The 19,418-nt window shown below is 37.6% G+C and overlaps 4 protein-coding genes across 4 annotated transcripts in view; all 4 read left to right on the top strand.

Annotated features, from left to right (window-relative positions):
- LOC120165058 (RNA polymerase II transcriptional coactivator KIWI-like) lies at window positions 1-2,132 on the top strand. The gene is made up of 4 exons (XM_039174673.1): window positions 1-178; window positions 343-448; window positions 1,688-1,710; window positions 1,789-2,132. Exons 1-4 carry the CDS (start codon window positions 47-49, stop codon window positions 1,846-1,848), a joined length of 321 nt encoding a protein of 106 aa, XP_039030604.1. The 5' UTR covers window positions 1-46; the 3' UTR covers window positions 1,849-2,132.
- Window positions 2,133-4,005: 1,873 nt separating this feature from the next.
- LOC120168682 (receptor-like protein 7) lies at window positions 4,006-6,359 on the top strand. Its single transcript, XM_039177119.1, has 2 exons — window positions 4,006-6,158; window positions 6,211-6,359. Exons 1-2 carry the CDS (start codon window positions 4,018-4,020, stop codon window positions 6,329-6,331), a joined length of 2,262 nt encoding a protein of 753 aa, XP_039033050.1. The 5' UTR covers window positions 4,006-4,017; the 3' UTR covers window positions 6,332-6,359.
- LOC120168941 (putative receptor like protein 25) lies at window positions 6,332-7,103 on the top strand. Its single transcript, XM_039177214.1, has 2 exons — window positions 6,332-6,840; window positions 6,899-7,103. Exons 1-2 carry the CDS (start codon window positions 6,361-6,363, stop codon window positions 6,956-6,958), a joined length of 540 nt encoding a protein of 179 aa, XP_039033145.1. The 5' UTR covers window positions 6,332-6,360; the 3' UTR covers window positions 6,959-7,103.
- A 937-nt stretch (window positions 7,104-8,040) lies between these two features.
- The window catches only part of LOC120168838 (tRNA uridine 5-carboxymethylaminomethyl modification enzyme MnmG-like), a 35,381-nt gene continuing 24,003 nt past the window's right edge, over window positions 8,041-19,418 (top strand). Inside the window, 4 exon segments of the mRNA XM_039177144.1 lie at window positions 8,041-8,291; window positions 8,387-8,538; window positions 8,857-8,948; window positions 9,279-9,392. Coding sequence (XP_039033075.1) covers window positions 8,108-8,291; window positions 8,387-8,538; window positions 8,857-8,948; window positions 9,279-9,392 — 542 coding nt within the window. The 5' untranslated portion in view covers window positions 8,041-8,107.

Raw genomic sequence — 19,418 nt, 5'->3', positions numbered from 1 at the left:
TCAAAATACAGAACAGCTATTTGCGAAGAAAAGGAGTTGGGGGAGAATGTCGTTTAGAGGGAAGAGAAAGGATCACTCTTCTGACGCGAGTGATGTCCACGCGCCTTCCATGAAAACCTCCAAGTTTTCAACCGCCGATGACGATTCCGATGATTCCAACGACATCGTTGTCTGCGAGGTCACTCTCCACATTCTCCCACGATCTCTTAAATTTGATGGCTTTATTTATCCAACATATGCGACTCTAGGGTTTTGTATTTAGCGTTTTTTCTCCCTATTTTTTCTGAATTTTGCATTGAACGAAGTTAATGAAATGTGAATTTCCCCCCTTTTGGGCTGCAGATATCTAGGAATAGAAGAGTTTCAGTGAGGAACTGGAATGGCAAAATTTGGGTTGATATTCGTGAATTCTATATTAAGGATGGAAAGCAATTGCCTGGCAAAAAAGGTCTCTTCTTTGTTTTATTTCCAAAGATTATGATTTCAACTGTGCTTTGTTTCTATATTTTGTTTAGATTTGAAGTTTGATTTACTTAATCAATCTCTGACATGTTATAAATGGGTGTTTTAACTGAGAAGGGGTAGTTCTTGCAGTACAACCTAAAATTTTAGGCTAAAAATAAAAAAATCGGAGGAATGTTATAAAAAAACATAACATTTTTTATTGGATGCAATCTAAAGACAGCTTTTTAGACTTTTGCCTGAGAAGGAGAATTCCATTTTTGTGTTATTTTGTTGTATTCAGTACCACTTTCTTGTAAACATGTTTTACTTTCTTGAGCATGTCGGTCTATTTTTCAGTGATGGTTGAATCTAAGTGTAAAGGTAATGTTGAGTGTTAATAAGTTTGGTTTTTTACTTTCATTCATATTGGTCCTTTTTATTACTCCCAATTGGCTTAGTTTAGATTAAAAAATGTACTCCTGTTTTTGCCAGTAGTTTGTTATTCGTTGCCGTTTGTCTTGTTTTTGTGACTTACATTAATTGGATTTCTTTTTAGTTTCAAATATCTCTATTAACGTTCATCATCAGTTAAAGTTTATGTATCCACTGCCATCTTCCAAAAAAATTTGTGCATGAATATTTTGTTTATTATTCAGGAGATTTAACATTGTTTTTTCCCCACTACTTGTAGAAACGTTATAATAAAAGAAAGTAGAGTGGCACTTAAGTTAGAGGAACCTTTTAACCCGGTTTACCTTGAAAAAGAGTTTGCCTAGGCAGAAAAGGTGTTTGTTTGATTGAAGGTGCCTGAAAGTGGCAAGGGGCATTATGATTATTTGCTTATGACTTGGCACCAAGGTGTGCATCTCCCGACACTGCATACTCCAAATTGCAAGTGGTATTCTTTGTTGAGATTAAAGCACCGGTTTTCCTAATATTAATTTGGTTAGTGAGTGTATTTCAACCAACATATATAGACTTTTTAAAGTTAAGAATCCCTGTTATTTGTATCCTATATAAGGAGAAATCCTTATTTGAAGAAGTTATATATTGTTCATGAATTTTTTAGTGGGAAATTTTGTTTTGGAAAAGTTTGACACCTTTCTCTCTCTCTTTTTTTCCATGCTTATCTTGGTGCACGCTGGTATTTTTGTTGTTGATAACCTTAGTTTCTGAAGCTTATAGTTAGTATTTTTCTCTCTTTTGTTAATATTCGCGAACTAACATCTTATGCTCCTTATAGGTATTTCTCTAAGTCTGGATCAGGTATAAATTATGAACTTTATGCTCTGCCATGATGATTGTGATGATTTTTTTTACTTATTCGGCTTTCTTCTGGTTCAGTGGAATACTCTACGGGATCATGCAGAGGAAATTGACAAGGCATTGGGCGAGAACTCTTAGGAAGTAGACATGGTGTACAATGTTTGAAGATGATGGGAGTGTAAGGTGTCGGGGCAGCATCTCTTACTTTTATTGTTGGAAACTGTAGTTGCTGGAGGCTGGGGTTTTGTTTTTAACCAGACCCGATGTTGACTTGTTTTTGAAGTTTATAGACTTAAAAGGTTCCATCAGGATCCCCCCCTTCCCTTTATGTAATTAGTTGTGTAGTCTAGTATGTGTTGTATCTTGATGTTGGATGATATTTAACATGATCAGCAAATGGAGACTTGGAGGGAATGTAGGCATCTTTAGCCGTGAGTTTTAACTGTTGCAACAATATTCATGCATTAAGCGGCTGCAGGTACTAAAATTGTGGATACTGATTTGTTTGGCTTAAGATAGAGAGCTCTTAGTCAAAATCTGAGTTCATTTGCTATTGTGTTTAATTTGAATCAGCACAACCTTAAACAACATTACCAAGTGTTAACCTCATTGATTCTGATACTTTTAACAAACTTACTGATGAGGTGTAGATACAATGGAGAGAAGATACCATCAGGGAAGAATCTATTCATGTCGTAGCTGATACTATTTGTGTCGTTCATGAAAATAATGGAGTGATAAATTAGTGTGGCAAACACAACGAAGGGTCATTTTATGACAAAAGTGCATACATGCTACATCTCACTGAAATTTGGGGTTAATAGTGCGTCTCTTTGGCTGGGGTGTATGCAAGAAACCCTTCAGGTTTAAACATCAGGTCTCGTATGCGCTTCACAATATCGATTTCTTATTCTTCAGGAGGAAAAGAAAGTGTCTGACACGGCATCATCTTCCTCCTCTTGTAAGAAGATTTGAACCTTGCTCAAAGGTTTCTCCCAACAAGCATCATACTGCGACAAACTCTGGTCCCCACCTTCGGCGCTGTGAGGATCTCCTTAATTAGAGCCGACGGTGCAGAAAACAACTCACGACAGTAACATCTAGATAAAATCCCATTTAGTATGGCAAATCCATAACAAAGGTCGTCATTCATGGATATATTTATGAAATATTAATGGTTTGGTTTGATTTCATGAAAAACTAACAGATGGCTGCAAGCTCTGCAACACAGTGCAAGTAGACGAAGGTTGTAGAAAAGCGATGGCCCACATGGAAAGATGATCTGGTTGAAGAAAAGTGATTCTCTCTATTTACTACGATGAAAGTTGGAAGATAATATTTTATTGAGTTAATTGCATCACATGTCCTCAAAGTATGATACACAATTTAAATTGCTCCTTAAACTTTTAAATATTCTAATTTTATCACTAAATTATGACTATTGCTCTAAATTAGTCCTCAAACTTTTGAAAATTTCAATTTCACCCTTAAACTATGACATGCATAATGTATTTTAAATTGGTCCCCAAACTTTTTGAACATTCTAATTTCATCCCAAATTATACGTATATACTAATCACATCTCTTGTTAATAAAATCATTCGAAAAAACAAAATTTAGGTCAAATTATGGTTGAAACTAATTACATATTAGAATGAATTTGGCGATGAAATTGGAATATTTAGAAGTTTGGGGATCAATTTAGAAAAATGTTCATAGTTTAAGGATGAAATTAGAATGTTTAAAAGTTTAAGGACTAGTTCAATATGAGAGTCATAGTTTGGGGATGAAATTGGAATATTCAAAAGTTTAAGAACCAATTCAAAATGAGGGTTATAGGTTGGGGACATATAATGCAATTAACTCTGTTTTATTTGAAAGGTAAACTGTTAGAGTTAGTATATTTAATCATATACTAAGAGAATATGATAAACAGCTCTGATGATTTAAATCGTTTGCTCTCCCCTGCTGAAGTTCAATTGGATGCTATTTTTGGTAGGGCTTCAAGTAGTTCAATAGCAGTGAAAGGTTAGCATTTGGTTCGTTGTCTAATTGACCAAAAACTAAAAGAAGTGGACAGAATTGGGTGAGGAAAAGATATTCCAATTGCTTAACAGTGAAATGACAAGCATCGACTTCAATGCAGCTGGACAGGCTAGTATGAAACCATGATTATGCGTCTATTTGGTTGAAAGTCGTATGCATAGGACGTGCAAGGCGGGGAGGGGCACAAAGACTTGGAAAAATCAACAGTCAAACGTTGATCCACTGTAGTAATTGGCATGAAAGTAATGCATTTAGAATCAGATGCTTGATTTGTCTACAAAAAGCTCTTCTGCCTCCAATTTTCATAAAACAAGGAAGAAAACAATGGGGTGTTCCCTGGCGTTTGCTCTTGTGTCTTTCATGATTTGTTTATTTCAATTCACTCCTTGTGTTTCTTCAGTGCAGCCGCTGTGTCGTAGCGATGAGCGACTTGCGCTGTTTCAATTCAAGGAAAGCTTGAATGTGGATGAAGAAGCTTCTGCCGATCCATTTGCTTATCCCAAGGCCGAGGGATGGAAATTTCAAGGGGTTGATTGTTGCCACTGGGATGGTATTGAGTGTGACCATAACACTGGTCATGTGACTGCTCTTGATCTCAGCAGCAGCTTCCTTTATGGCACCATCAACTCCACCAGCAGTCTCTTCCATCTCGTTCATCTGCGAAAGCTCAATCTTGCCGACAATCACTTCAACTTCTCTGAGATACCATCAAGATTGGGCAATCTTTCGATGCTGACATATCTTAATCTCTCTAATTCTGTCTTTTCTGGTGAAATTCCATTACAAATCTCATCGCTCTCTAGGTTGACTTCACTCGATCTATCAAACGAAGCGGAACTTGAATGTCCGGATTTCAGGAGCTTGATACGAAAACTAACCAACCTCAAACACCTTCATCTATCCCATGTCATTGTATCTTCTCCAGTGCCTAGCATCTTGATGAATTTGTCTTCATTATCATCTCTTGATCTCAGTCATTGTGGGCTGTCAGGTGAGCTCCCAACATCCATTTTCCAGTTACCAAACATCCAGTTCCTCGATGTGTCCAACAACTTGCACCTCACCGGCACATTACCTGCAACCTTTTCGAGTAGGCGGCTCAAGTTTTTATCAGTGGGGTTTACAAGTTTCTCTGATGTTTTACCTGCTTCAATTGGAAGCCTCGATTCATTGAAATTCTTGGATGTTACAGCTTGCAAATTTGGAGGACCACTTCCGTCGTCGTTAGGTAATCTCACTAAACTCACTGGATTAGCCCTGCAAAATAATTCTTTTTCAGGTGATATACCATCCTCTTTGTCAAACCTCACTCGGATGGGGTTTCTTTCACTTGGCATCAACAAATTCAACCTCAATACCATCCCTTCTTGGTTTGCTAACTTCAACAAGCTTCATGAGTTGCATTTGTCCTTCTGTAGAATCAAAGGTCCCATCCCATCTTTTCTTGCAAACCTGACTCAGCTTGTTGTGTTGGACCTCAACCAGAACCAGTTCACTGGAGGCTTCCCAGTAGGAATTGCAAACCTTACCTGGTTAAAATCTCTCTCTCTTGGGTCAAATATGTTGGATGGGGCACTTCCAGACTCAATTTTTGGGCTCCAGAATCTTGAACTCCTTGAGATTTACTCTAATAGACTGAGTGGTATAGTTGAGATGGACCAGTTCATGAGACTTAAACATTTGAAAGTTTTGTATTTGTCCTCAAACAATTTCACATTGCTTTCCGTATCCGAAACCAGTCCCAATACCAGTATTCTTCCAATGTTTAATGAGTTGGGGTTAGGGTCGTGTAATCTAAGACAGTTCCCAAACTTGCTGAGGGACCAGAACCAGCTGGTGTATCTAGATCTCTCTCGTAATAATATACAGGGTCAGGTGCCCAAATGGATATGGGAAATGAGCTTAGAAACTCTACTTCTATTGGACCTCTCTTTTAACTCTCTAACAGGATTTCATGAATCTCCCACTGACACTCTTCTCCCTTGGTCTAATATACTCCTTTTGGACCTTAGCTCCAACTTGTTTCAAGGCTCTCCCCCAATCCCATCCCGTTCCATTATGGTTTACTCGGCCTCGAACAATTCATTCACCGGAGAAATCCCACAGTTATTTTGCAGCATGGCTTCTCTTCAAGTTCTGGATTTATCTCGAAACAACTTATCCGACATCATTCCCCAGTGTTTAAGCAATGTTAGCACATCCCTGTCAGTGCTAAATTTGCATGTCAATGACTTTCATGGCCCTATCCCTCAAGCCTGGATGAGTGGAAACAAATTGAAGATGATTAACTTAGGCCAGAATAAGCTGGAAGGGAAGTTGCCAAGATCACTGGTAATGTGCAGAATGCTGGAATTTCTTGACATCGGGAACAATCGAATCAGAGATACTTGGCCTTTTTGGTTGGGAAATCTTCCGGAATTGAAGATTCTCATATTACGTTCCAACAGGTTCCAGGGTGAAATCAAGAGTGGAGAGTTCGATTCCGTGTTTCCTAAGCTACGTGTTATTGACCTCTCCAACAACGGATTCATCGGCCTTTTGCCGTCGTCTTACATGGAAAGCTGGAATGCCATGAAACGTTTTCATGTGGAGCACTTGTCATACATGCAAGCGAATCTGTATGATCACATGTTTATGGCTGGACTAACCATCCCAGATGAGTATAATTACTCAATGACAATGACTAACAAAGGCATAAACATGGAATACACAAAGATCATAGAAGTGTTCATGGCCATGGATCTCTCATGCAACAAATTCCGAGGTGAAATTCCAGAATCAATCGGAAATCTCAAAGGGCTTCAATTGTTAAATCTGTCCAACAACTTTCTGGTGGGCCAAATTCCATCAGTCATGGGAACTCTGACAAACCTGGAAGCTTTGGATCTCTCCCATAACCAGTTTGTAGGAAGAATTCCATGGCAACTAAGGCAGCTCAACTTCCTGGAAGTTTTCAACGTGTCTTACAATCATCTGAGTGGGCCAATACCACAAGGCACACAAATGGATACGTTTCCGAACACTTCATTTGATGGGAATGCGGGGCTGTGTGGAAATCCATTGTCCAAAAAATGTGAGGATTTGGAAAGCCCGCTTCCTCCATCTTCTTCAACCTTTGAAGGTATAGAATTGGAATGGAGAGGGGTTTTGGTTGGTTTTGGAATTTGCTTCCTTGTTGGAACCAGTTTCGGATGCGTTGTAGTCACCAGGAACCTTAAATGGTTTGCAATGACTTTTGGAATCAGGCTGCCAAGAATGCCAAAACAATGAAAGCCATCTTCAAAATAATGTACCAAAATCCAATATCTAGGATCAAAGTTTGTAAAACTAGTATTTATGCCCATCTACATGACCTCCATGCATTTTAATTTGATTTTACTATTATTGCTCCATTATTGTTTCAGATGTCAAGATTGATTTTACGTCTCATACGTATATTTACATGAAAGTCACTTAGGTAACAACCATTGTGATTTCCACCATGTATATACATTTGATGTATATACATGAAAGAGCAATTGTACATACACAAACTCTCTCTAAAAGTTGAGAACAAAATTTGTAACAGAGTTACATGCCCTTAAAATACCAAGTTGCCCAACCAAAACTGTTAAAATAACAAGCTATGGGAAATATTTATTCTAATAATTCGGGGATAATTTCTTTGAACACACTGGGCCAATGTTAAATTTGTTCAATCAGAGTAATTTTCTTATTGTCGAAGAAGTGGTCGGACTATTCGGTGGAGGTGCATATTCACAATGGATCTAATGAAATCAAAGTGTTTGGACTAAATTGAAATAATATTTAAATCTTGGGGTTAATATTTTAATATTAGGATCAACTTAAATTAAATTGTGAAAGTTGGGTGTTAAATTTCTTATTATATCAATTTTATTAACTTTGACGCCATCCTCTTACTTTTTTTAATATATAAAACAACCAACTTGTTATTTTTTTAAGTTGAGTTATCATTTCATAACTTTTTCATAATTGGAAGACTCAACAAAAATGTGGTCAATTGTCGAGTGACTATTATATATTTTACCCTTTTTAGAGTTAATGCCAAATTGACCTAATATGTAAATGTTGATGGTTATATTTGTTATTATGCCAATCAAAATTAAGTAAAATTTGTAGAAAATATCAACACTATAATTACCTTTTCTGATTTTCAAAATTGATAGGTACTAAATTGCATTCTGTTGAGGACCAATTTACGCAATTTTAAATTTAAAGGGACCTATAGGTCTTTTGACAAGATTGTTATCCTGTATGCTGAGAGCCTTACAATAACCAGTTTAAAGACCTACGCTCCGAGGAAATAAACAATAGTTCTAACTCTAAAATAATGTCAATGTTATCCGTCCACTTCCCACGCTTCACGCGCCACCACTTCCCTTTCTCTTCCATATTCCCTCCTTCCTCTCGCCTTCATAACCACGCCTTCGCTCCTCCCCGCCGCAATTTTGGTTTCTCCGTGATCAAAAAATTCTCCTTCCGCTGCTTTTGCTCTTCTTCAACTGCCCATTCGAGTATGTTTATCTATTCAGGCATTTCATCGAACAGGTTTTGTGTGGAGTAGTTATTGGACTTTCAAATTTAAATTTCCTATTCCAAAAATTTGCAGATTGGAATCTGCCTGTGGGAGCTGGTGAGGAAAAGTATGATGTTATTGTGGTTGGAGGAGGGCACGCGGGTTGTGAAGCTGCTCTCGCGTCCGCTCGGTTGGGGGCCAAAACTTTGCTTCTTACTCTAAACATTGACCGGATAGCTTGGCAGGTTGGTTAATTTTCTTTTATCATTTTATTTGATTTAAGTAGTTTCCTTAGTGCACAAACTAAACGACATCATGGTAAGAGATTATTGTTATTCCCTGATGATCTGGATTCCATAGTTATTGTCAAATGGTTATTTCACCCCTGGAATTATCATATATTTTGAAATTTTTATTTATATTTTCTATTGATAATATATATTTTTTTGATAAAATATTGATAATATATTTTGGTCCCTTCGAATATTAGAAATTCGTCCCTAACATAAAATCCTGGTTTCGGTCCATACTTACTGGCATAAGTTGGTTTTCTTTACTTACAGCCTTGCAATCCAGCGGTGGGCGGACTTGCAAAATCACAACTTGTACATGAAGTCGATGCGCTTGGTGGTGAAATTGGAAAGATTGCGGATAAGTAATTTCTTTAATTCCCCAAATGTAGTTATATTTGCCAATTGTGTTGGTTTGCTTTGGGAGGCTTTAGCCTAAAAGTAAAATGTGTGTAAATTTGATAAGTTTTATAAATTTAATTCTTTTACCGAACATTTATGTTTGAATGTTTTTGTTACATTTTGTAGCCATTTGTTTTTTTTATTGGACGAGATTTTGTTTTTTGAGCAATAATTGGGAAAAAAAACCAGAAGAAGCAATAACTCTCATCTTACTTGTTTACTTCAAATTTGTTTGTTTTAAGCAAAACAATGCAATCCAATTATTTACTTATTGGGACTTTTGGTACTCGTAGGTGCTATTTACAAAAGCGCATTCTTAATGCTTCAAGAGGTCCTGCTGTCCGAGCATTGCGTGCACAAATTGACAAAAGGGAATATGCGATGGAAATGAAAAATGTGGTAGAGAGGCAAGTTTCTTTCTTTTTATTCCTATTTAAATATCCATTTTTAGTAATTAGCATGTATCGAAAACATATTTTTAAGGTGTAATTAATAACTTAATATTGTTTCAGTAGGACTAAACCTTGATTTTGTGACAGCATTAAAACTAGCTGATTAAATTTTGTATCATGGTATTTCTAGCTTATAGTTAGGTGTATATCTTATATGGGCATTTGTGATTGCACGGTTATATTCAAAGGCAATTGATAGAGTTCTCTATGCTATATAATAAAACAGATAAAGAAACATAGGCATGATAGAAAAAGTCTTAACTGATTTGTTTTTGTTTGGGACATCGAAATAGAACTGTTGCCGCAGAAGTTAAAGAATAGTTATAACCGGACTTTTATTAGAGTAGCTATTTATCACTAAGGCTGAAGTTAAAAGAAAACAATCGCTGATAAAAGTGTAATACCATGCAAATAATATCTGGTTTAAAATAAAGCCTCCCATTCTTTCAATGTTAATTAAAGAGGACAATGACACAAACCAAGTGACCTCCGTGGTAAAAGAATTGTTGTTATTTCTTGAGGACCCGGGTTCAAGCACCATGAATGCCAGGGGTGTGAGCGTTCAATGTCAAAAGGTTGAGAGTTTTCTTTGAACAGATACTGCCTTGTACTTGTCCCAAATTTATAATTTTTTTTGAAAGAGGACAATGATTTGTGCTGCATCAAGTATATGAATTTAGAAAGGTTATTTTAGAGGGGTCTGTATTCTGAAGAAAGTTAAGAGTTTGACTTGTTATAACCATATGTTTCTTTGGCTGTATTGACCTCTTTTCTGAGATAAATGTAAAGCAACATGTGGCCCTCATATTTTTCTAATGCATTTTGTACTATAAAGAGAGCATAACTGAGTGCTAGCTCATAGGTCTTGATGGTTATAACTTATAAGTTCGTTAATGAAAAACCCTTTCCTTCTGTGGCTCTTATAGAATAATTACTATTATTCTAGTCTCTTGGTAGCTTCTAGATTTGAATTCTCTTGGTTACAATCTTGGAATCTTGTTTTTTAGATTCATGATTTAGATTGTCGAAGGGAGACTGAACCCTCTCAGCTAGTTGAAGGGAGACTGGAATCTTAGGAATCATTAAAAGAGAGACCAAGATCTGTTAGGTCTTGATAAAAGTTCCAACTTGTTTTATTCAGTTCTCAGTTTGCCTCTTATATCAACCGAAAGACTTGCTAAGCAAGTAATTAAAAACAAAGACTTGTAATAGTATAAGATACCCATAAATAAGACATCCTAATACTTGTCTTAGTAAAACATTAATAAACTAATAATAATAATAAGATAATTAACACGAATGATAATATCGACTACAAAGATAACCAGTAACATTGAGAGTCATACATGCCTGAGGTTGATTGCTTTAAAACTGCCACTGTAGCAATTATGTTGGAAAACACTCGGAAAATGCTTATCATCCCTAAATAAAATATTAAATTTGTTTATGCTTATGGAGCATTCTTAGTTGCAGTGTTCCACTAGGATCTGAACAAATACTCAGACTCCAACTAGAAACTAACTCAACGTAGAACAAACTCAACATCCATAATTAAACTTAATTCTAATCATAAAGGAATCCTAAAATAAGGCCTTAGATTCAAACATAAAAATTTCCAATGTATCTAAAAAATATAAAATGCTTAAAACAAAATGAATCTAGTGTGTGACATTTGGCCAGTGTTATAAGAACCAGAACAAACTGGTGGTTCGAACGGTTTAAATGGGAAATGGAGGCCTATCCAGAGTAGAAGGGGGCAGTTAAGCTAGAGGGTTGTCAAACCTATTAAAACCAGTCAACCTCTGGGTTTAGCCAGTTTATATGTTAATTAACTTCACGAAATATTTGTGTGCGCTAAGTTTTGAACCCTTAACCATTCGTCTTTTAACTAGTGTCTTAAGCATCAAGCTGAAGGCGTAAGTATTCCCCATGGATTCAACAATTGGTTTTTTTTTTTTGGATAAAATAAGGTCTCATTAAAAATCCCCTTCTTATCCTACATGTTACAAACATAACATGAAGGACATTTGAAGGAGGAAAAGAGTGCCTCTAACTTTTATTAATTAGAACAATAATACACCTCCACACCTCAACAGCTAACAACTTCTTACAAAACAGAAAACCATATATCTGAAAACAAAACACACCCTGAAACTCCTAAATAGGAACTACCAAGGCATAACACCTTAACCATTACACAAAACGTAAGTTCAGCCTATACCAGCTTTAGCTAATTCATCCGCTTCCCAATTTGCTGCTCTCGAGATGAGCCTTGTGATGATACCCTTCCTCTCCACAGTAGAAGCTATATCCCTTACCAAGGAATGAAACAAAGTAGTACTAAGGTTCGGATTATTAATCCATTTCAGAGCATTAGAAGAATCCGATTCCAAAATGATCCTCTGATTTGAAAAGAGATCAGCTTCAACTTCTTCAATAAGAATCAACCCTCTCTTGATCGCCAAAAGCTCTGCGAGTAAGGGAAGACCTCCCCCTACCTTCTCTGAAAAAGACCCAAGCACCATCCCTCTGCCATCTCTAGTCAAGCCACCTATTCCACCCTTATCCCAACCTTTGACCATTGCACCATCAACATTAACTTTTAAGAACCCTATCGGAGGACTCCACCTAGAAGAAGGAAGATACCTCTTATTCAGATTGACATGTTGATCAGCTAGTTTTAAATCCCCCATCAAGGAATCAAAATGAAAATGAACATCCTTAACTGATGTTTCAAACCAAGAAACAGTTCTGAAACGTGAAATGAAGAACAACGCGCTGAATCAACCTTCCCATTCTGGAAATTCACCTCATTCCTACATTTCCAAACAGACCACAACACTGCTCTTGAAATAAACTTCCATATATTGGATCGCGACACTAAGTCATCCCAGGCAATTAGGAAGTCCATCACCGAACCAGGAACCACAAAGAAAACACTCCAAAACTTTAAAAACTTAGCCCACAAAACCCATACCACTTCACAGTGAAGAAACAAATGAGAGACCGACTCCTTGTACTTCCTGCACAAAGGGCAGACAGAGTCTTCAACCCCAGAAACTCCTCTCTTCAGCAATTCCTCTTTCACCGCAACTCTATGATGAGCAAGTTGCCAAACAAAGGATTCCACACGTGGTGGAGCTACTCCTTTCCAAACATACCGTTCCCAATTACTTTCTAATTGATCAATACCCTCTCTATCAAAATAGGTTTTCATGCATGATTTTGCTGTAAAACAACCCTCTCCATTTCCCAACCAAATCCAACAATCTTCCTCTACTAGAGACAAAGAAGAGCTATTCAACAGAGAGATAATTTGCAGCCACTGCTCAACCTCCCAATCCACCAAATTCCTTCTCATTTGAATATCCCAAACCCAACCCGAATCATTGTGCAATATGAATTCTGCTACCTTACCCTCTTTGTTATTCGAAAGAGCAAATAACCTTGGAAACCTATCTTTTAGAGGAGTCGAACCCAACCAAACATCATGCCAAAACTGAACAGTTTCTCCATTTCCAGCCCTAACACACAAATTTCTCCTAAAACAGTCCCCAAATGCATCACTTGAAAAGTTCATAACAATTCCTCTCCAAATCCAAGAACTACGAGCTGTCCAAGTATTTCGGATCATCAAAGAATTAGGATCCATATTGTAAACACAACACACAACTGATTTCCACAAAGAATTTTTCTCTGCAGCAAATTTCCACACCCATTTCCCCATAAGAGCCCCGTTTAATAGCAGCAGATTCGGAATCCCTAAACCCCCCAACTTCTTTGGCTTACACACCAAATCCACTTAATCCAATGAATGTTCTTTTTATCTGATGATCCCCCCATAGAAACGATGCCATGATAGAGTTTAGTTTGTTGAGAACACTAATAGAGATCCGAAAAATAGAAAGATAGTGGATTGGAATAGAGCACAACACCGATTTGACCAAGACAGCCCTTCCAGCCAGAGATAAAGACTTGGCCTTCCAACCAGCCAAATTATTATAAATTTTTTGTATAACCGGTTCCCACAGGGAAAAAGAATTCCTCTTGGCCCCCAATGGAAGACCTAAGTACTCCGAAGGAAAAACTCCCCTTATGCACCCTATTTCCTTTGCCCATGAAACTAGTTCCTCCTCCCCCACATTAATTCCAAAAATTCTGCTCTTAGACAAATTCAACTTCAAACCCACCATCAGTTCATAAATTAAAAGTACCCTTCTAATATTCACCAAATCATGAATAGAAGCCTTACTAAAAATTATTAAATCATCCGCAAATTGCAAATGAGATAACATGAAAGAACGTTCATTAGAGCCTAATTCAAAACCCGAAAACAGCCCCTTATTCACTGCTTTTACCAACATTAAATGTAGCAATTCCCCTCCCAAATTGAACAACAAAGGGGATAACGAGCAACCCTGTCTTAGCCCTCTAGTAATGTGAATTTTCTCCGTAGGTGTGCCATTTACCAAAATTGAAATGGAAGCTGTTGAAACACACTTGTACATCCAAGAACTCCATCTAGCTCCAAACCCCATTTGACTCATTATTTTCAGCAAGATCCTCTAATCAACCGTATCAAAAGCTCTTTTGAAATCCACCTTAAAAACAACTCCCTGCAATCCTTTTTTCCTCCAACAATCAATGTCTTCATTTGCTATAAACAAGCAATCTAAAATGTGCCTCCCCGGTATAAAAGCGAACTGTGAAGGACTAATAACTTCATTAATGCATAAGCTTAACCTTCTAGCCAGAACTTTTGAGAGAATTTTGTAGAAACCCCCAACTAGACTAATAGGCCTAAAGTCTTCAAGCCCCTCCGGATTGTCCATCTTGGGAATAAGAGAGAGGAAAGAATGATTGGTTTCCATGTCCCATTCCTTTCCCTCATAAAAATCTTTAAAAAACAACAGCAAAATTTACTTCAGACTTGACCAAAACTTCTTAAAAAAACCTAAATTCAGTCCATCCGGGCCAGGTGCTTTATTGCAATCCGAATTAGCGATTACACCCCAAATTTCCTCTTCAGAAAAAGGTTCTCGAGTGCCATACTCTGCTGATTCGATAGCTGTAAAAAATCCAAGTCCATCTCCTCAACTTCCAATGTATTTTCCTGATTAAACAACCCCTTGAAAAAGTGCACCACCGAAGCTTTAATTAATTTTGGATCTGAGATGTCTTCATTATCTACTTTGATGGATTTGATACCATTTCTCCTTCCTCTACCTCTTGCACACTGGTGGAAAAATCTAGTGTTCTTATCCCCATTCAAACTACACTTCAATCTTGACTTTTGAAGCCAAATCAATTCATCTTTTTTGTACAAGTCCCACAGCTCTTTCTTTGCTTCCACTAGGTTCTTCATAGACACCATGGAGAGGCCTTGTTGCAGATTAAGTTCCATCTCCTGAATTTCTTTCTCCAACCTATTTATTCTCCCGGGGATCTCAAGATAACCCTTCCCAGACCAATTCTTCACTGCATCTTGCATTCCTTTTAGTACACTGGAGATTGGTTGTCTATTCTCCACATTACAAAGCTTGACCAGTTCTCCCTCCATCATCCTACAAAATCCATCTTCTTCCAAGACATAATTAAACAATTTGAACGGTTTAGGGCCCCAATTCCAGCCCCTATTTTCCAGCAAGATGCTGTTATGATCTGAAACAGACCTTTCAAGGAGTCTTTGAGTTATCATAGAGAACAATGATAAAAATCTTTGATCCACTAGGAATCGATCAAGCTGAGTTAATGGGGCAGAAAAAGAGAAGCAGAGGCAAAAAGAAATCAGTTGCATGGTTTTAAGCTGGGTAGAGAGGTTAATGGTGAACTGCAGGCTGAGTTGGAGAAACCGAGAAGTTTGAGAGATGAAAGATCGTATAAGGAGGTTGTGAATGTGGTCAACAGTAGGAGCCTGGATCCAGGTCATATGGTGAATAAGGGAGGTCAGAAGAATGCAAATGGAATAAGAAATGTTTGGGATATGCATATCCCATCAGATGATTTTTGTTGGGAGAAAAACTCCTTAATAGGGGTTATCAAAGATCCCTTTCAGCCTGATATGGTGAAGAGAGCTTTGGCAAAGGAGGGATTCCAGGTTAAGATAATAAGGTGGGGATATATCAGGAACGCCAGCATTATTATGTTCAACACAAATGAAGAGTTTTTAGAGGCATGGTCGAGTCTCCGAGAGAAACTATACTGCTGGTTTGATTGGGTAGATCCGTTGTTGAGTGAAGATGGAGTTCCTTTGGCTTATTGCTTGGTCGAGTTGGTTGGTTTACCGCTTCTTAGTTGGAGTGTTCCTTTTTTGGAGAAGCTTGGTGAAAAATGGGGAAAAGTTGTGAGTATCTTGGAGGAAACAAGAAATAGAGATGATCTTTCTTCGGCTAGAATGCTGTTAAGGGTTGCAAGCCCTTTTGATGTACAAGAATCGGTTATTGTGGGTTCTTATGGCAGATCCTTTAAAGTTAAAATTAATGTGGGTACCAGGTGTAATCCTATCTCTGAAGATTTTGGAGTCGTGAGGCAGAATTTTTCACATAACAGCTGCAATAACGATGTGTCAAAGGGGGACGATGGTAGAAACTTAGAGAAGGAAGAAGACAACAGGGAAAATTTAGAAGAAGGATTTCGGTCAAAGGTAGACACGTGGCTTCAGACCAGTCTAGAAAGGATGTCATAAGAAGATGGGGAACATTATTTGAAAAAGAAGTCTGTCACTCTGCCCAATGATAATGGGGTGTCAGACAAATTTGAATTTGATTTTAACTATTGTGGGGACTATGCAGGAATTGGGCTGCGAGAGGCTGTGGACCAGAGTATCCAAGCCCATTCTGATTCAAATGGGGAGTCTCTTTCTCCTATAACAAAAATTTTCCCAGCGGGCCCTGCTGTGAAGTTGAATTGGGCCAGGGCAATAAATAAAAAAAAGGATCAGCCTTTGTTGATTTTCAAGAGCAAGATACAGATGTAGTGAGGGATGAAGCTATAGATAACAATAGAGCTGTTCAAAAGAAGTTGAGAATGGTTAAGGATGTCAATCAAGTGATTCTCAATGCGGGTAGTGATTCTTCTTTTTGTGAGAAGAAGAGAATTCAGTGAATTTCGAGGACTGTGAAGAAATTGAGCCTTTAAATCCTAATTTAATGCAGTCAGCTCCTAATCAGGAATCCTCACAGTTTTCTTCAAGAGGCAGAACGTTGATTCAGCATAGAAGATTTCTTTCTTCTAAAAGTGTGCCAATAGAGAGGAGAATGGCCAGCTATAGAAGATTTTATAGTAGATCGAGGGTGAGAAATCACTGGGTTGGAAATGAACAGAAAGAACTCTTGTCTAGAAAAGAAGACTTTCAGCAGTTTTCTTCAGATAAAATGGGAAGTGGGTTGGAAAAGGCTATTAATTCTGCTAATAATCAGAACTCTTCTGTGGTACCATTTATTAGGAATAGCTCCTCAGAGGTTGTGGAAGCAGGTATTATTCCTGCTACAGGGACAGAAAGAACTAAAAGAAAGGCGAGAAGAGTTTTAACTAGTGAAGCAGTGGATCTGGTTAATTCACCTATTGTCTTTTCACCTCAATTCTCGAAGGTGGTGGAGGAAGCAATGGTTACTTGGGAAGTTTGTCAGGTGTTAGGCCTTTCGTTCAAGGAAGGTAAGAAGACTTTCATAGAAAACATTTTAAGCCTGGAAGATGGGTCTGACTCAGCAAGGGATGGATGATTTGCAGAGTCTCACTTTTTTGCTGTTTGGAGAGTTGGTTTTTGGTTGTGGGAGTGTTGTTTTTTGATGAATAGATTAAACATTTTATCTTGGAACATTAGAGGGTTAGGGAGGAGAGAAAAATATATTGTTGTTGCAAGGCTAGTAAAGAAGGTTAGACCAGTTCTGCTTTTTATCCAAGAATCAAAGTTAGAAAAATGTCATGTATCGATTACTAGGAAGATTGGAGGAAATTTCCTAAAGGAGGTGATGGTGTCTCCAGCACGGGTCAAAGGGTGGTTTGATTTCTATGTGGAATGAAAATGTGTTCAAAGTTACAAATAAGCATGTGCACAATAGGTTCTTGGCACTGGTGGGAAATTATATGAATGACCAAGAGGAATTCGCTTTTATTAATGTCTATGGTCCTGTTATTGAATCTGAAAAAGATGAATTTTATGGGGAGTTGTTAGATTTTGTTCGTTTGTTGGATCTACCGGTTTGTATAGGGGGTGATTTTAATGCGTATCTTGATCCGCAAGAAAAAAATGGGAAATCACAGAATTGGCATACAATTGATATTTTCAGATCTTTTGTGCAACAGGCAAATCTTATTGATTTGCCGATGTCAGGAGGGACTTTCACATGGTGTAGCAATAGAGAAGATTCTACATGGGTTAGACTAGACCGCTTCCTAATTAGTGGTAGTTTCCTAAACAATTTTCCTAAGATATCACAGTCCCTTCTATCAAATTCTATTTTTGATCACAATCCAGTTTTGTTGGAAGATGTTAGTATCAATTGGGGCCCTAAACCTTTTAGATTTTTTAATTATCTTTTAGAGGAAAAAGGTTTTGATGGATGGGTAGAAGACTTGGTGTTTGTTGAGAAGAAGAAGAGGAATAATGGGGGGATTTTTAGGATGCTACAGGCTGCTAAAAAACAGATTAAAAGATGGCCTGGAGGTAATCAATTTGGGTTGTCAGATTCAATTTCGATGCTTTAAGGGAAGATACATGAATTGGAAAGAAAGTCTCAATGTCGAATCTTATCTAAGGGTGAATGGGATCAGTGGGTTGACTGCAAAAATGAGCTGTGGAGGTTGTTTAGGATCGAGGAGAGCATTTGGTATCAAAAGTCCAGAAGTAGGTGGATTAAGGGTGGAGACAGAAATACTAGGTTCTTTCATCTAAGTGCTATGAGAAGGAATAGAGTAAACTCCATTCATTCATTGAAAATTGATGGAGTTTTAATTTCGGATGCGGGAAAAATAAAAGAAAGTGTGTATAATTTTTTCAAGTCTGCATACAACTCTAATTCTGCCTTGGAGGCAGAGGACTTGAATTTGGATTTTGCACAGTTAACAACATCTCAATGCCCATATTTGGAGGAGGAATTTTCGGAACAAGAAATATGGCAAGCAATTTCTTCTTCGGATAGTACTAAAGCTCCTGGACTGGATGGTTTTACCATGGGTTTTTACAAGAAATACTGGAAAATTCTTAAGAATCAGATCATGGAGTTTTTCTCAGATTTCTATAAAGGAAAGAAGTGGGTTCATGGAGTTAATCATGCATTTATTACCTTGATTCCTAAGAAAGGTAATCCTGAGTGTATTGAAGACTATAGACCTATTAGTCTTGTGAGCAGCCTGTACAAAATTCTGTCAAAAGTTCTTTCCAAGAGACTAATATCGTGTATCGATGATATTATTAGTCTGTCACAGTTTGCTTTTATTCCGGGAAGGCAATTGTTAGATTGTGCATGTTTGGCTAACGAAGGTATTGATTCTTGTAGGAAGCAAGGACTTAAAGGGGTTGTATTTAAAGTGGATTTTAGTAGAGCCTACGACACTGTGGAGTGGCAGATTCTGCAAAAGTTAATGATAAAGATGGGATTCGGCGAGAGGTGGTGTTCTTGGATCAAACAGTGCATTTCAACAGCTTCTATCTCGGTTCTAGTGAATGGTTCTCCTACTGAAGAGTTCCCTATTGCTAAAGGTTTGAGGCAAGGTTGCAGCCTTTCTCCTCTTTTGTTTAACATGGTTGGGGAATTACTACATTTGTTGCTGTCGAAAGCAGTGGACTTGGGTCTTTTTCAGGGGTTTTCTTTTGGAAACAGTCAAAACTCTTTTACTTTGTCTCACCTGCAGTTTGCAGATGATTTAATTATTTTTTGTCGAGATTCAATTACTCAGATAAAGAATGTTAGAAGAGTTTTGAGGATTTTCGGTTTATTGACGGGGCTCCAACTGAATTTAGCAAAAAGCAAGCTGTATGGG

This window comes from Hibiscus syriacus, unplaced genomic scaffold (genome assembly GCF_006381635.1).
Source record: "Hibiscus syriacus cultivar Baekdansim isolate YM2019G1 unplaced genomic scaffold, ASM638163v2 tig00000329_pilon, whole genome shotgun sequence".
In the NCBI taxonomy this organism is placed as follows: Eukaryota; Viridiplantae; Streptophyta; class Magnoliopsida; order Malvales; family Malvaceae; genus Hibiscus; species Hibiscus syriacus.
The sequence above is the reverse complement of the archived record's forward strand: the minus strand, read 5'-3'. Positions and strand labels throughout refer to the sequence as shown.

Excerpts from the sequence above, each read along its gene's own strand:
- LOC120165058 (XM_039174673.1), top strand. The coding sequence starts at position 47 with ATGTCGTTTAGAGGGAAGAGAAAGGATCACTCTTCTGACGCGAGTGAT. Across the intron at positions 449-1,687 it reads GCAATTGCCTGGCAAAAAAG|GTATTTCTCTAAGTCTGGAT; the intron begins GTCTCTTCTTTG and ends TGCTCCTTATAG. Across the intron at positions 1,711-1,788 it reads TTTCTCTAAGTCTGGATCAG|TGGAATACTCTACGGGATCA; the intron begins GTATAAATTATG and ends CTTCTGGTTCAG.
- LOC120168682 (XM_039177119.1), top strand. The coding sequence starts at position 4,018 with ATGCTTGATTTGTCTACAAAAAGCTCTTCTGCCTCCAATTTTCATAAA. Across the intron at positions 6,159-6,210 it reads GATACTTGGCCTTTTTGGTT|GGTGAAATCAAGAGTGGAGA; the intron begins GGGAAATCTTCC and ends AACAGGTTCCAG.
- LOC120168941 (XM_039177214.1), top strand. The coding sequence starts at position 6,361 with ATGCAAGCGAATCTGTATGATCACATGTTTATGGCTGGACTAACCATC. Across the intron at positions 6,841-6,898 it reads CCAAAAAATGTGAGGATTTG|GGGTTTTGGTTGGTTTTGGA; the intron begins GAAAGCCCGCTT and ends TGGAATGGAGAG.